This window comes from Ovis canadensis, chromosome 1, assembly GCF_042477335.2.
Source record: "Ovis canadensis isolate MfBH-ARS-UI-01 breed Bighorn chromosome 1, ARS-UI_OviCan_v2, whole genome shotgun sequence".
Classification (NCBI taxonomy): domain Eukaryota; kingdom Metazoa; phylum Chordata; class Mammalia; order Artiodactyla; family Bovidae; genus Ovis; species Ovis canadensis.
In genome coordinates, this window is record NC_091245.1 from 249,537,236 (window position 1) to 249,553,073 (window position 15,838).

Genomic DNA, 15,838 nt, shown 5'->3' on the forward strand with positions numbered 1-15,838 from the left:
AAACTCTAAAGACACAAATTTACTTATCGGTATGGTTCCAGATATGATTTAGGTTTCATCAAGTCATGTAAGGCTTCATCAAGTCATTGTGGACTTCTCTGGTGGCTCGGACAGTAAAGAATCTGTCTGCAATGCAGGAGACCTGGGTTCGATCCCTGGATCAGGAAGATCCCCCAGAGAAGGGAATGGCTGCTTACTCCAATATTCTTGCCTGGAGAATTTCATAGACCAAGGCTGGCAGCCTTTTCAGAGAAATAAAAACCGTCCATGGGATCACAAAGAGTCAGACATGACTGAGTGACTAACACTTTCACTTTCAAGTCATGTAAGACCTTTTGGTTGAAAATTGAATTGTATGAGAAGAGAGGGAAGGTGTGATCCTCTTTGGGCAGCTTCCTGATCCTTTTCAGAGTTCACAACCACTTTTACAGATAATTTGGGGAGTTCTTAAATTCTCATGATGAAGCTCGTTTCTCCCAACAATTCTGTATATTATCTACATCTTGTAACAAACCTCTTTATTCTTAAACTAGCAAAAGGGACTTCGATCCCAACAAATACATGGTCCATATGGGAAACATGTTGTATTACTCAAAAATGATCAATAAATAAATGACTACTAGGAAACTCAGATACAAAGATCTTGGTATAAACTATAAATGAACACTTTTAACCTTGGGGTTAATCTTCCTGCGTGTGTGCTAAGTTGCTTCAGTCCTGTCCAACTCTCTGCGACTGTATGGACTGTAGACCACAAGGCTCCTCTGTCCATGGTATTCTCCAGGCAAGAATACTGGAGCAGGTTGCCATGCCCTCCTCCAGGGCATGACAACAAATACATGGTCCTTCTTGACCCAGGGATCAAACCCAAGTCTTCTGTGTCTCCTGCATTGCAGGCAGATTCTTTACTTAAAACCGCCAGCTTCCCTAGTAGCTCAGTTAGTAAATAATCTGCCTGCAATGCAGGAGACCCGGATTTGATTCCTGGGTTGGGAAGATCCCCTGGGGAAGGAAATGGCAACCCACTCCAATATCCTTGCCTGGAGAATCCTATGGACAGAGGAGCCTGGCAGGCTACGGTCCATAGGTTCGCAAGAGTAGGACACGATTTAGCAAATAAGCCACCACCACCAGGGAAGCTCTTATCTTCCTAAGCAATACTCAAAACTCAGAAGACATTAGGAAAATTATGGACAGATTTGATACAATAAAAAATAAAATTTCTGTATGACAAGCAACTGACAAAGAAAAAGTATTTTCAGAGTATCTGTCAGAAAAGAGTTAATGTCCATAATATATTAAAATGCTCCTATAAATCAATAAGAAGATGCAACCAAAATAAAACTGATAAAGTCCTAAGTAAGTAACTAACAGAAAAAGAAATCCAAATGATTAATAGGCATATGAGTAGATGCTTGAACTTGTTGGCAAGGAGACAAATGCATTTATATATATACATAAATATGTATGTGTATATGTATATATATATATATATATGTCTTACTCCAAATCAATCAAATCATAATCTCTGGGGATGCCGAATACTTTTAATTTTTCATATTATTTTGTAATATATAAAGTAACATATATATATAAATAAGTTATATATTATAAAATAATATATCTTTGGGCTTCCCAGGTGGCGCTAGTGGTAAAGAACCTGCCTGCCAATGCAGGAGACATAAGGGATGAACGTTTGATCCCTGAGTTGGGAAGATCCTCTGGAGTAGGAAATGGCAACCCACTCTGTGTATTTATATATTTATGTCTTATTGGGGCTTCCCCGGTGGCTCAGTGGTAAAGAACCCGCCTGCCAATGCAGGAGATGTAGGAGACCCAGGTTCGATCCCTGGGTCAGCAAAATTCCCTGGAGGAGGAATGGTAACCCACTCCAGCATCCTTTCCTGGAGACTCCCGGACAGGTGAGCCTGGAGGGCTACAGTCCATGGGGTCACTAGGAGTTGGACACGACTGAGCAACTGAGCACAAACACATACATGCACATTGCATCCCAAGTACTTTCTTGTAACTGGAAGCTGGTAACTTTTGGCCCCCTTCGTCTAATTCCCCCCCACCTCTTGGGTGGTTGGTCCTCTAAGCTCGATGTGCTTCTCTGGTCCCTGTAATCTTGCGTCAAGTGGTTTCTTGGCCACTCCTCCCTCGATTAGCAGCTGTTGATCAGCCCTTTGGAACTCAGGAAAGGTCATGGAGGCTGGAGTCTTGCCTGGTGTCTGGACTTGTGTCTCAGCACAGAAGGACTTTAGTGAGAGGCCAAGTAATAGGCAAGAAATAGATGTATTAACATAGGACGCTTGTAAGAGATGCAAGCTGGCAGGCAAGCAGCTCTGCCTGGCTTGAAAATTCTTGATTGTAGGTTCCCCCTTTTATCTTTTTAAATAATCACACCACTCCATTCTGGCCTGCAGAGTTTCTGCTGAGAAGTCAGCTGATAGACTGATGGGAGTTTCCTTGCCCATAATTTGTGGCTTTTCTCTTACTGCTTCCAATATTTCCTTTAATTTTTGTCATTTTAATTACAGCATGTCTTGGTGTGGTCTCTTTTGGATTGATCCTGTTTGGGACTCTCTGTGCTTCTTGAACTTGATTGTCTTGTTTCCTTTCCCATGTTAGGGAAGTTTTCAGCTATTATGTGTTCAAGGATGTATTCTGTTCCTTTCTCTCTTCTTCTGGGATCTTTATAGAAATGTTAGTATGATTAATGTTGTCTCAGAGACCTCTTAAATTGTTTTCATTTCTTCTTTTTCTTCTTTTCCCTGTTCAGTTTCAGCATTTCCACTACTCTGTCTTCCAGCTTGCTGATCCGTTCCTCTATACCATCTACTTTGATCCCTTCTAGTGTACTTTTCATTTCAATTATTCTTCATCTGTTTCTTCTTTATATTTTCTCTTTGTTAAAAACTTCTCACGTCTCACTCTGCTCACCCAATCTTCTCCCTAGTTTTCTGAACATCTTTATAATCATTATCTTGAACTATCAGGTAGATTGCCTCTCTCCACTTAGTTCTTTTTCTGGGGCTTTGTCTTCTTTCTTCATTTAGAACATATTCCCTTATTGCTTCTGTTAGCCTAATTTTTTGCCTTTATTTGTATGTATCTGGTAGGTTGGTTATGTTTCCTGACCTTGGAGAAGTGGCTTCTTGTAGATGTCCTATGAGTCCCAACAGCACACTGCCCTCTGGTCACCAGACCTATATACTAGGAGTGCTCCCCATTTGCCCTATACCTTCTTTGGGACATGCTGACTACTGTGGGTAGTCTTGTAGGCATGGCTTGTCCCTGATCTGGTTAGTTGCCAGGTCCTGCTTTGTGTAGATGCTGCTGGCTGTGGGGCCCTGGTGGGTCTGGAGACTAGTACTGGCCCCTGGTAGGTGGGGTCAGGATCTGGGGTGCATGATTGCAGGGCTGTGGTTGCAGGATCTAGTATTGGCCTGCCGGTGGGTGTGGCCAGTTCCTGATATAAGGTGTCCCAAAGCTAATGTTGGCACACTGGTGAGTGTGACTCAATCCCAGGGCATCTGGGTGAGGGGTCTAATTTGTCTCAGATCTGTCATCCATCTGCTGGTGGGCAAGGCCAGGGGCCAGGGTGGGGGAAGGGTGTCCTAGGGCTGGTGTTGGTCTGCTGGTCAGCTAGACTAGGACCCAGGGGGTCTTAGGACTGGTGCAGGCCTGCTGATGGGTGGGCTGCGTCCTGGTTCAGCAAGCTGCAGGGCTGTGGCAGTCCTGGGACTAGCATCCACCCACTGGTGAGTAAGGCAACTTCCTGGGGCTAGTACCAGCCCACTAGTGGATAGAGCTGTACCCTAGGGTCTCTGGTTGCAGAGCCTGGGGTCCCTGAGCTGGTGTTTCGGCCTACTAGTGGGTGGAGCTGGGGACTCAGGGGTCTTAGGGCTGGTGTCTACCTACTGGTGGCTGAGGCCAGTCTCTGGGCTAATGCCAGCCCATTGGTGGATGGAAGCAGATCCCAGCATCTCTGGCTGTGAGGCCCTAAGGCTAATGCTGATGCACTGGTGTTCAGGGCCAGGTCCAGGACCCCCTGGTGTGTGGGGCTGAGTTAGGGTGGCTGTGTGCTCAGGGAGTATTAAGGCAGCACGCCTGCTGGTAGATGAGACTGTCAAATGCCAGTGGGCAGGGCTGAGTCCTAGTGCTAATCCTGCCAGTGACAGGATTCCAAACAGCATTTGTCAGCTCCAGTGTCCTTGTGGTAGACAGTGCTCCCCAAAATGCACTCAACACGCCCGACCTTGCCCTGACCTTTCACTGCCTGGTAAATCCTATGGACAGAGTAACCTGGTGGGCTACAGTCCATAGGGTTGCAAAGAGTCGAATATGCCTGAGCACACACACAAAATAATGGTTGCAAATGCACATAATCCTTACCATTTGAACACATCTGATATAATCTTAGGGTCATACTTCAGACCTTAGCAATGTAAATGCCAATAATTCATTACTGAGATAGAAATCTCTTGGACACATACAAAAGTTCTCCATGTCATTTCTGAATTATCTCCAAATACAGTGGAGTCCTATTCCTGTAATACAGCTTTAGTAGATGTACACATGGACAGGAAGACAAATAGTTTACGTTTAAGTTTCTTCAATATTTTAAGTTCCTTTATGAGAACAAGGTGTTTTTTTGATAATGCACCTTTTCAATGTTTCTCTTGAATGGATTTAATAGAATTAAACTAATTCATTAATGCAGCTTGGCTGTACAGAATCACTTGTTCTGCGTTATTAAGTTTCAGAATGTTGACTTGTGGTTGCGCTGGTCTGTTACTTGAGGCTTTATCCAGTGAAAACCAGCAGACATGTGCCCCTTCTTAGCCACTAAACTGACAATATTCAACACATGGTCAAGCTACTGAAGCACAGGAATGGCATAATCACATTCAGGTTTTGGAAAGATACTGTCTGTCTGCTGTGTAGAACAATTCCAAACAGTTTTGGCATCACCTAGGAGAAAAGTTTTAAAAACCATCAAAAATGAAAATTACTAAGTAGTAAAAAAAGAAATAACTTTAAAATTTTTTAAGAAATGAAAGTTATTAAAAATAATTTGAAATGTGAATCTGTGTATTGAAGTCCATTCAGCTGTAGAAAGGAACTTGTAAAAATGCTTATATTCTTTAAGCTCGTTTCTTTAAGATTTCTATTTTAGTATATACAGTAAAATCCTGAGAAAACTGAATTTAAAACAAAAAGTCCACTGCATTTCAATGGAACTTGCTGAGGTAAGCAGCCAGGAATTTGGGCATCTGACAGAACAAGTTCATCTTGGTCTCATTTAGGTTCTTGTGCCACCTGGTGGTCATTTCTCACTCTAGTTTAATCATTTGAAAGTGTTAGTTGCTCAGCCGTGTCAGACTCTGCGACCCCAGGGACTGTAGCCCGCTAGGGTCCTCTGTCCATGGGATTATCCAGGCAAGAATACTGGAGTGGGTTGCTATTCACTTCTCCTGGATCTTCCTGACCCAGGGATCGAACCAGCATCTCCTGCACTGGCAGACAGATTCTTTATTGTCTGAGCCAACAGGGAAGTTTAATCGCAGTGGTGACAATTCTATAATTATTATAGAATAATGGTATACACAGGCTGGCTGAAACTTTCAGGACATTGGTAGGTGTCCTGTTGTCAATTGACCTGAGATGCTGGGGTTAGGAAACCAAGGTCTCAAGGACACAGGAACCCACTCACCTCAGCTTCTTAGCTTTCTGCTTCTCTCCCCACATATTCCACTACCCAAAATGAGACAGAGGGGGAGAGGATAAGAGGAAGACAAGAAGCAATCAATAGCTGAATTATGTCCCTGTATACCACTAAATATATGTGGTTAATAAATATGCATATGTCAGTGTACATATTTTAAATGTTTTCAATAATACTGTTGAAGAGCAAAAAAAGTTGAAACACTTCAGTGAGGAGAATAGATTGGAGAAAAAACAAGCCCAAGGGAAGAAAGACAAGAAAGAATGTCACTGAAGTAATCTGGGCATAAGACATCCGATGGTCTGAAACTGGAATGGCAATACCGCACTGGGACTGGGAGAGAAGTGGATGGGTTTAACACTCACAGGAGGTAGAATCGAGTCCTTACCATTAGTTCAGTTCAGTTCAGTCGCTCAGTTGTGTCCGACTCTTTGTGACCCCATGAATCGCAGCACGCCAGGCCTTCCTGTCCATCACTATCTCCCGGAGTTCACTCAGACTCATGTCCATCGAGTCACTGATGCCATCCAGCCATCTCATCCTTTGTCGTCCCCTTCTCCTCCTGCCCCCAATCCCTCCCAGCAGCAGAGTCTTTTCCAGTGAGTCATCTCTTCGCATGAGGTGGCCAAAGTACTGGAGTTTCAGCTTTAGCCTCATTCCTTCCAAAGAACACCCAGGACTGATCTCCTTTAGAATGGACTGGTTGCATCTCCTTGCAGTCCAAGGGACTCTCAAGAGTCTTCTCCAACACCACAGTTCAAAAGCATCAATTCTTTGGTGCTCAGCTTTCTTCACAGTCCAACTCTCACATCCATACATGACTACTAGAAAAACGATAGCCTTGACTAGACGGACCTTTGTTGGCAAAGTAATGTCTCTGCTTTTCAACATGCTATCTAGGTTAGTCATAACTTTCCTTCTAAGGAGTAAGTGTCTTTTAATTTCATGGCTGCAGTCACTATCTGCAGTGATTTTGGAGCCCCCCAAAATAAAGTCTGACACTGTTTCTACTTTTTCCCCTTCTATTTCCCATAAAGTGATGGGACCAGAAGCATCAGTCCTTTCAACGAATATTCAGGACTGATTTCCTTTAGGATGGACTGGTTGGATCTCTTTCAGTCCAAGGGACTCTCAAGAGTCTTCTTCAACACCACTACTTTTGTGTATAGTTGAAAACTGCCATAATAAAAATGTAAACAAAAATAAAATGCCTGGGAAAAATTCAAGAGAAAAGTGCAGCAGAAAGGTAGGCATATGACATATAAAGCTCAGAGAGCCATCTGAACAGAAGGAAGAATTTGGGAGGGGTCAGTAGGTCACTCAAATACAACAAATGTTAAATTTATCATGATTAATCTAATCCTATTAAAAGAAAACCTTCACAAATGTGCTGAAACCTTATCATTCATTCCCTTCTATCCCTCTCCAGAGGTATTACTTTCCGGGAGTTGATGTATATCCTCCCCAACATATCTCTATACTTTTATCAGACATGTATGTATACATGATTCACTCACACAAAGTCTGTTTTATTTTATTTTTATTTTTTAAGAACTAAGTAATTGTTCAAATTTTTATTTTGATGCACAGTATGAGGAATGAACTCTTAAATCAACTGAATTTTATAGAAAATGAAACAGCAAATAAATTAGACCCATGTTAAAATAGAAGGTCAGTTAAATGTCCAAATCTAAGGACATAACAGCCACAGATAAACTTCAATTCTATATTCTTCTTTCAGGAAGTCAAAGTCTTTCAAACACAACTTTACTATGAACTGGTCCAGAGCTCAACAGCATACGGGAATGCTTAACAGGGGTGGTGATCAGGGACACGCTTCCTTGGTGCTGCCTTGATGATGTTGTCCACACGCAGAATCACCTCTGCTGCTTCAGCTGCACTTAAAAGAACTTGTCGCTTCACTTGGAAACTTTCTGTTATACCCAGTATTGACATATCTCCAATGGTACCTTCCTTCATATCCAGTCCAGCAGTTGTTTTGCCTTCACTATGGGCGGCTCGGAGCTGTGCCACCAGGTCTGTACTGTCATAGCCCGCATTGTCAGCTCTGATAGTTGGCAACATTCTCAGTGCTTTAGCGTAAGACTCCATTGCAACAGCTTCTTTGCCTGGTGTTCTACTGGCAAGCTGTGTCACGGCATGAGCCATCAGCATCTCAGAACAGCCTCCTCCATAAACTGTTCTAGAATCTTTCACAGTTTGGGCAAGAACACAAAGAGCATCATGCAAAGATCTTTCTGCTTCATCTAAAATTTGCTGAGTGGCACCACGCAGAACAATGGTGCAAGCCTCACCAAGGGCTACCCCGGAAAAGTGAATGAGTTTGTCTTCTCCAATCATGACTTCCTCAATAAGCTTGCAACTTCCAAGCTTCACTAGTTCTGGATGGTCAAAGGTAGAGGCAATTTCACCACCTGTAACAAGAGTGAGGCGTTCCACGCCTGCAAAATCTGCATGCTCAATAGCCATAACACCAGCAGCACCAAAGAGTTGTTCAGGGTAATTATAAATTAGTTGCCTATTAATAAAGCAATTTATCCCATGCTTAAGAATACGTTCAACTTTCTCCTTCATTTTTTCCTTTTCTGCGTGTTCTATTTCAGCAACCTTTGCTGTAGAATCAACTCTCACCTGGGAACCAAATATCTTAATTTTGTCTGTATCCATACCAGTATTTGCAATAAGGACTTTAGCATTTTCAATTCGTTTCGGTTGATTTACACCAATTTTTTAATCCAACAGAAAGCCTTCATCTAAATAGGAATCTGCCAGACTTCCTCCTAGCTTTTTGATGACATGAATTGCCTCCAGGTTACCAGAGCCTTTTAGTCTGAGAACAGCTTCCACAGCTAACTTAGTAAAGTGGTCTTTATGATGAGTAAGAAGTTTTGAGGATAGTGTTGTTCCTGCAATGTTCATTAAATCTTGACGGAACTTAACTTCATCGGAACCATGGTCCACTGCAGAATTCAATAGAGCCTGTCTTGCTGCCTTTGTGGCTTCTCTCCAACCCACAATAATGGTCTGTGGATGTATCTTTTTTGCAATTAAGGATTCTGCTTCCCTTAGCAATTCTGCTGCGAGAACAGTAACAGACGTAGTGCCATCACCAACTTCATCATCTTGAACCCTTGACATATCAACTAAAACTTTAGCAGCTGGGTTGTCCACACCAATGTTTTTTAAAATAGTTGCACCATCATTGGTTACCATAAGAGATGCATCTCGTCCACTGCTTAACAGAATTTTGTCCATGCCCTTGGGTCCCAACGTGCTCTTTACCAAGTCTCCAATAGCAATGGCACCAATAAAAGAAGACAGGCGAGCTGTCTCTGCTCTCTCTTCATCAGCTCCAGCCTTGAAGATATTAACAGGTGCAAGGGAAAGGGACGCCATGGTTCCGAGGAGTTCGCACACACGCTATCCCCTCACAGCTCGCGCCCGTGACCGGAGGGGACAAAGTCTGTTTTAAAATGGTATGTAGTGATTTAATATTGTTATGTATCTCTTTGCAATTTGCTTTTTTTCACTTATCATCTTCAGAATTCATACTTCACTTTACCTAAGAAATGGTATTCTTGAATAAAGTTGTATATACAGTACACATTAGAAAAAGAAGTTGTATATACAATATACAATGGAATATTATTCAGCCATAAAAAGGAATGAAATAGAGTCAGTTGTAGTGAGGTGGATGAACCTAGAGTCTGTCACACAGAACAAAGTCAGAAAGAGAAAAACAAATACCATATATTGTGTATATGGTAGAAAAATGGTACTGATGAACATATTTGCAGGGCAGGAATAGAGATGCAGACGTGTCATGAAGAAATAAGTCAGGATGGAGGAGAAAAGAGTAAGTTTAAGTGTGCTAGTCTATATGAAGCTCTCAGATGACATTTCAGCTTGAAAGAAGTCAAGACAAGTCAATTCAGTCACGTCTGACTCTTTGCAACCCCATGAACTGCAGCATGCCAGGCCTCCCTGTCCATCACCAACTCCTGGGGTCCACTCAAATCCATGTCCATTGAGTCGGTGATGCTATCCAACCTTCTCATCCTCTGTCATCCCCTTCTCCTCCTGCCCTCAATTTTTCCCGGCATCAGGGTCTTTTCAAGTGAGTTAGCTCTTTGAATCAGGTGGCCAAAGGATTGGAGTTTCAGCTTCAACATCAGTCCTTCCAGAGAACACCCAGGACTGATCTCCTTTAGGACGGACTGGTTGGATCTCCTTGCAGTCCAAGGGACTCTCAAGAGTCTTCTCCAACACCACAGTTCAAAAGCATCAATTCTTCGGTGCTCAGCTTTCTTTATAGTCCAACTCTCACATCCATACATGACCACTGGAAAAACCATAGCCTTGACTAGATGGGCCTTTGTTGATAAAATAATGTCTCTGCTTTTTAATATACTGTCTGCTGCTGCTGCTGCTAAGTCATTTCAGTCATGTCCGATTCTGTGTGACCCCATAGACGGCAGCCCACCAGGCTCCCCCGTCCCTGGGATTCTCCAGGCAAGAACACTGGAGTGGGTTGCCATTTCCTCTCCAATGCGTGAAGGTGAAAAGTGAAAGTGAAGCCACTCAGTCGTGTCCGACTCCCAGCGACCCCATGGACTGCAGCCCACCAGACTCCCCTGTCCATGGGATTTTCCAGGCAAGAGTACTGGAGTGGGGTGCCATTGCCTTCTGCGAATATGGTGTCTAGGTTGGTCATAATTTTCCTTCCAAGGAGTAAGTGTCTTTTAATTTTATGGCTGCAATCACCATCTGCAGTGATTTTGGAGCCCAGAAAAATAAAGTCAGCCACTGTTTCCACTGTTTCCCCATCTATTTGCCATGAAGTGATGGGACCGGATGCCATGATCTTTGTTTTCTGAATGTTGAGCTTTAAGCCAACTTTTTCACTCTCCTCTTTCACTTTCATCAAGAGGCTCTTTAGTTCTTCTTCACTTTCTGCCATAAGGGTGGTGTCATCTGTATATCTGAGGTTATTGATATTTCTCTCGGCAATCTTGATTCCAGCTTTTGTTTCCTCCAGCCCAGCGTTTCTCATGATGTACTCTGCATAGAAGTTAAATAAGCAGGGTGACAAAGGGTGCAACAAATGCAAAAAATCCCTGAGGCAGGAGTGTATTTGGCTGTTACTCCATCACTTTGAGTTTTTTTGTTTAAAGATACTGTATAATGATTATTCTCATTTGCTAAGTAACAAATGTAAGCACACCACACGCCTTGTCTAATCAAATACATAATTTTGACATGTTAACCGTTTCTTATTATGACCATTTTTCATAAACAAACTGGGTTGAGCTAGAAAATATCCACAGCCAAAAGCCACTGATTTTACTTAAAAAAAATTGAATCACAGGTAATAGATGCCCGTAACGGAGACATAAATATATTAAATACATAGCACTGTTGCTTACTTTATGAAACACAAATAAATACAATTCAACTCTCTTTTTCAATACTAAAAGTGCGAGAACTCTCAAGGAACCCTAAGGGAGACGTCTAGTTGTTGGGGGAGGGAGAGGTGGTGAAATCTGCTGAAACAGAAAGGACAAGAAGGAGCCCAACTTCTGCCCCGTAACTCTCAGAAAGGATGTCAAGAGAGTGGTAGAAAATGAGGAACCTGGGAGCTTGACTCTGTGGGGGAGGAAACCTGCGATCTAATTCCGGGCCTTTAGCTGCTGAATTGCCTCAGTTTTCAAGTTTATGATGCGAGGGATTCTGGGTTGGTCCCCACCACGCCCCTGTCGTCCCCAGATTCAGAGGTCTGGCTTCTCTGAGCCTCTGTGTCTGGGAGTGATAGAGCAGAGCAGCCAAAAACCAAAACTACCAAATCTCGCCTGCCGAGCGCTCCAGGCTGAGAGAGAACCTTGCCCGGGAAACCGGACCGGAGCGCGTCCCGCCCCTCGCCACGCCCCCTCACGGCCTCCAGGCCTCCCCCGGGTCCTACACGGAAACTAACGGAGGCCTAGAGAGCCGACCGGCCGCGGCTTCCGGGAGGAGTTTTGGACCCCGTGAGGCTCCGTCGGGCGCCGCGCCTCCTCACCAGAGGTAGTTGTGGAGACGCCAGGAGCCCGCCTCGTTGTAATTGAAGAGTGCCGCGCGTCCTCAGAATGGGCGAGCATGGCTTGGAACTGGCGTCTATGATCCCAGCCCTCCGGGAGCTGGGCAGGTAGGGCCAGGCTGGCGTCTAACGTGCTCTTCCTCACCGGTCGCGCGCGTCCCCTCAACCCCGACCGCGGCCCTTGTGGAGATGCTCCACGGCTGACTGGAGCGCTTCTCCCTCAGAGAGGCCGTTGAAAGGTCGCGGGGCGCGGGGAGTCGCCGCAGACCTGCGGGATACGGGTTGGAGGGGACAGGTCGTCTGTTGATCCCACTGTACCTCAGCCGCGGGCGGGAGTTCTTCCCCCACCCCCCCACCCCCCATCCCGAGCCCCCAGGGGATTGCCTCAGCGGCGGGAGGGAAGTTGCCTTCTGATCACTTTCTCGTCACTTTCCTTCACTCATTTGCTTCTCAAAAGCCTCGTCCCTTAGATAGGGTGCTTGCCCCCTGCACTTTCCACAGCTCCTATGCTTTATGATCACTGGTGGTATTTAGTATTTGGTATTGGTATTTAGCTTTTTGACCCAAAACTACCCTCGGAAGAAAAATGACTCATTCTGATTTTGTGCAAGGAAGCCCAGTTGTTTTAAAAAGTTTCTAAATGAAACTATAGGCCATTCTGGAGACGGGACCTTTTCGTACTGATCATCCACTCTTCAAAACGTTATTTTACTCAGAAATCCCAGGGATCTCCCACAACGTCCACAAAACATAAATGTTCACAGAATGTTGCTAAAATTTGAAGATAGCTTAATGTTCCAGTTGCAAGTTGTTATTTCCCGTAAACGTCGTATCTGTCTGACTCTTTGTGACCCCATGGATTGCAGCCTGCCAGGCTCCTCTGTCGATGGCATTTTTGTCCGCAGCCAACCAGGCTCCTTTATCCAAGGGATTTTCCAGACAAGAATACTGGAGTGTGTCTTCCCGACCCCAGCAATGGAACGAACCCACGTTTCCTGCATTGGCAGGTGGATTCTTTACCACCCAAGTAAAAGTAAAATTCTGTAAAAGAGCTGCCGAAAGAGAGGGGACACATGTCAGTGGCTGCTATCCCCATTCAACACACGCATAGCCTTTCCTAAACCTGGCCTGAAGATGAGAGACAGGATTTTTTGTTTAATTTTTGTAATACACTATGAATAGAAAATAAGTGAGCTTGTACCACTGCTGCAGTTGAACTGTCGATTGGAATAGTTGCTTTTCGGTTTCTTAAACTGCTTGAAAACTTAGCACACAGCCACAACTGACATTAATCCCATGGGATATTTAATTCCTTTTGTTTTTGCCATACATTTGTGTCTATCTCCACTTGTAGATCCTATAGACATTGACATTTAGTCTTCCTCAGTTACATAAATAGGAGGATATAAATGAAGGGACCATACTTATCTTAACTGAATCATCCTATTGTTGTGTGTATAATTTTTTCCCCATTTTGCATGAATGTTGCAAGCATACTTGTGTTAACATTTTGTAAAGTAACATCTACCTTTCTAAAATAAGATGAAGGCAAGTGTTCATATGGGAAACTGATATATAGATTTCATCTTTCAGGCTCAGTGTGAAGCTCAGTGTGTTTTCCCCACCTTGCTTTAATATAGAACTTATTGATTAATACTTCTCTTCCCTTTTCTGTCTTCCTCTGTAATATTTGTTAATGAAAATAATAGTATCTTGGATTTGTTTATACTCTCTTTCATCAACAGAACTTAGGTTACCTTTTACTCATTTGTAGCCATTCTAATAGAAGGAGTAGAAAAACTGACACATAGAATTGTCTAGTAATAGTCCTTAATGATCATGATTTTTTCATTGCAACTGCTTCCTTCAAGCTTACTCAGTCTCCCAGTATCTCCATGATCTGGGAGAATGGAGCAGATACTATCACTTGATTAAGAAATGGAGTCATGAAAACTGAAGAGTTAAAGTCAAAGAGATAGCAGTTATTGGAGCTAAGTTTACAGAGTCAAGCTGTCAAAGCTTTATTTCCCCATTCCCCTCCCCCTCCCTTTAATTGATCACAGCAGTTACATTTCTGAAAAAAGTAAGATTACTATTTAATGTGTAGTCTCTTCTTCCTCTGTCTCTCAGGGATAAATTTTACTCCTGTTTTTTGCTGGTTGAACTTTTTTTCCTCTGCATAGCCTTTCTGGTATTCTCACCCATTCTCCTGCCTTTGACTACCATCTGCTATTTGATGACTCCAGATGTGTGTCTCCAAACCATATTTCCTTCCTGTAGAACCAAAATGCAACTGTATATTGGCAGTTGTTAGTGTAACCCACTTTCCCTGGGTGTCCTGTGTACAGTTAAGACTCAATATATCCAGTACAAATTCTCCACATATCCCAACCTCTCCAAGCTTTTTTTTTTTTTAATTCTCTCATTTGCTGAGGTAGGGATATCTCAGTAAATGATACCATGTTCATTCATTTTTCCAAACCAGAAATCTGGGCATCGTTCTTGACTCTGTATGTGCTTTCAGGCTATATCCTTAGTCTTCTTTCCATCTTTTTTCTTTTTTAATATTGATTTATTGTTATTTATTTTTGGCTGTGATGGGTCTTTGTTGCTGCACACAGCCTTTCTCCAGTTGTGGCGAGCTGGGGCTGCTCTCTAGTTGCAGTGTGAGGTCTTCTCATTGCAGAGGCTTCTCTTGTTCTGGAGCATGGGCTCTAGGTGTGTGGGCTGAGTAGTTGTGGCACACGGGCTTAGTTGCCTCACAGTCTGTGGGATCTTACCAGACTAGGGATCAAACCAGTGTTCCCTGCATTGCAAGGTGGATTCTTAACCACACAAACCCCTCTTTCCATCTTATTCCTCAGTAACTTGTCTAGTCCCATGGCTTTAAATATTGCCTATGGCAGAAAGTGAAGAGGAACTAAAAAGCCTCTTGAGGAAAGTGAAAGTGGAGAGTGAAAAAGTTGGCTTAAAGCTCAACATTCAGAAAACGAAGATCATGGCATCTGGTCCCATCGCTTCATGGGAAATAGATGGGGAAACAGTGGAAACAGTATCAGACTTTTTTGGGAGGGCTCCCAAATCACTGCAGATGGTGGCTGCAGCCATGAAATTAAAAGACACTTACTCCTTGGAAGAAAAGTTTTGACCAACCTAGATAGCATATTCAAAAGCAGAGACATTACTTTGCCAACAAAGGTCCGTCTAGTCAAGGCTGTGGTTTTTCCAGTGGTCATGTATGGATGTGAGAGTTGGACTGTAAAGAAAGCTGAGCACCGAAGAATTGATGCTTTTGAACTGTGGTGTTGGAGAAGACTCTTGATTGAGAGTCCCTTGGACTGCAAGGAGATCCAACCAGTCCATTCGAAGGAGATCAGCCCTGGGATTTCTTTGGAAGGAATGATGCTAAAGCTGAAACTCCAGTACTTTGGCCACCTCATGTGAAGAGTTGACTCACTGGAAAAGACTCTGCTGCTGGGAGGGATTGGGGGCAGGATGAGAAGGGGACCACAGAGGATGAGATGGCTGGATGGCATCACTGACTTGATGGACGTGAGTTTGAGTGACCTCCAGGAATTGGTGATGGACAGGGAGGCCTGGCGTGCTGCAATTCATGGGGTTGCAAAGAGTCGGACATGACTGAGCGACTCAACTGAACTGAACTGATGTGCTGATAGGGTTTCCCAGGTGGTGCTAGTGGTAAAGAATTCACCTGCCAGTGCAGGAGATGTAAGAGACATGGGTTTGATCCTTGGGTCAGGGAGATCCCTTGGGGGAGAACATGGCAACCCACTCCAGTATTCCTGCTTGGAGAATCCCATGGACAGAGGAGCCTGGTGGACTATGGTCCATAGCTCAAAAATGAATCAGACATGACTAAAGTGACTTAGCACACATGCATGCATATGCTGAAGGCTCCCAAATTTATATCTCTAGCCCAAAGATATATGTTAGGTTCTTACTCAACATCTACACTCAGAAATTAAGATTAATATATTTAAAGCAGCAGTTGT

The 15,838-nt window shown here is 43.6% G+C and overlaps 1 protein-coding gene and 2 pseudogenes across 1 annotated transcript in view; 1 reads left to right on the forward strand and 2 right to left on the reverse strand.

Annotated features, from left to right (window-relative positions):
• Positions 1 to 7,290: 7,290 nt before the first annotated feature.
• Positions 7,291 to 8,419, reverse strand: LOC138425729 (T-complex protein 1 subunit beta pseudogene; annotated as a pseudogene).
• Positions 8,308 to 9,148, reverse strand: LOC138425763 (T-complex protein 1 subunit beta pseudogene; annotated as a pseudogene).
• A 2,368-nt stretch (positions 9,149 to 11,516) lies between these two features.
• The window catches only part of ATR (ATR serine/threonine kinase), a 111,393-nt gene continuing 107,071 nt past the window's right edge, over positions 11,517 to 15,838 (forward strand). The window contains exon 1 of the mRNA XM_069563429.1: positions 11,517 to 11,933. Within this exon, the coding sequence (XP_069419530.1) occupies positions 11,875 to 11,933 (59 nt within the window). The 5' untranslated portion in view covers positions 11,517 to 11,874. The remainder of the gene's footprint in view (positions 11,934 to 15,838) is intronic.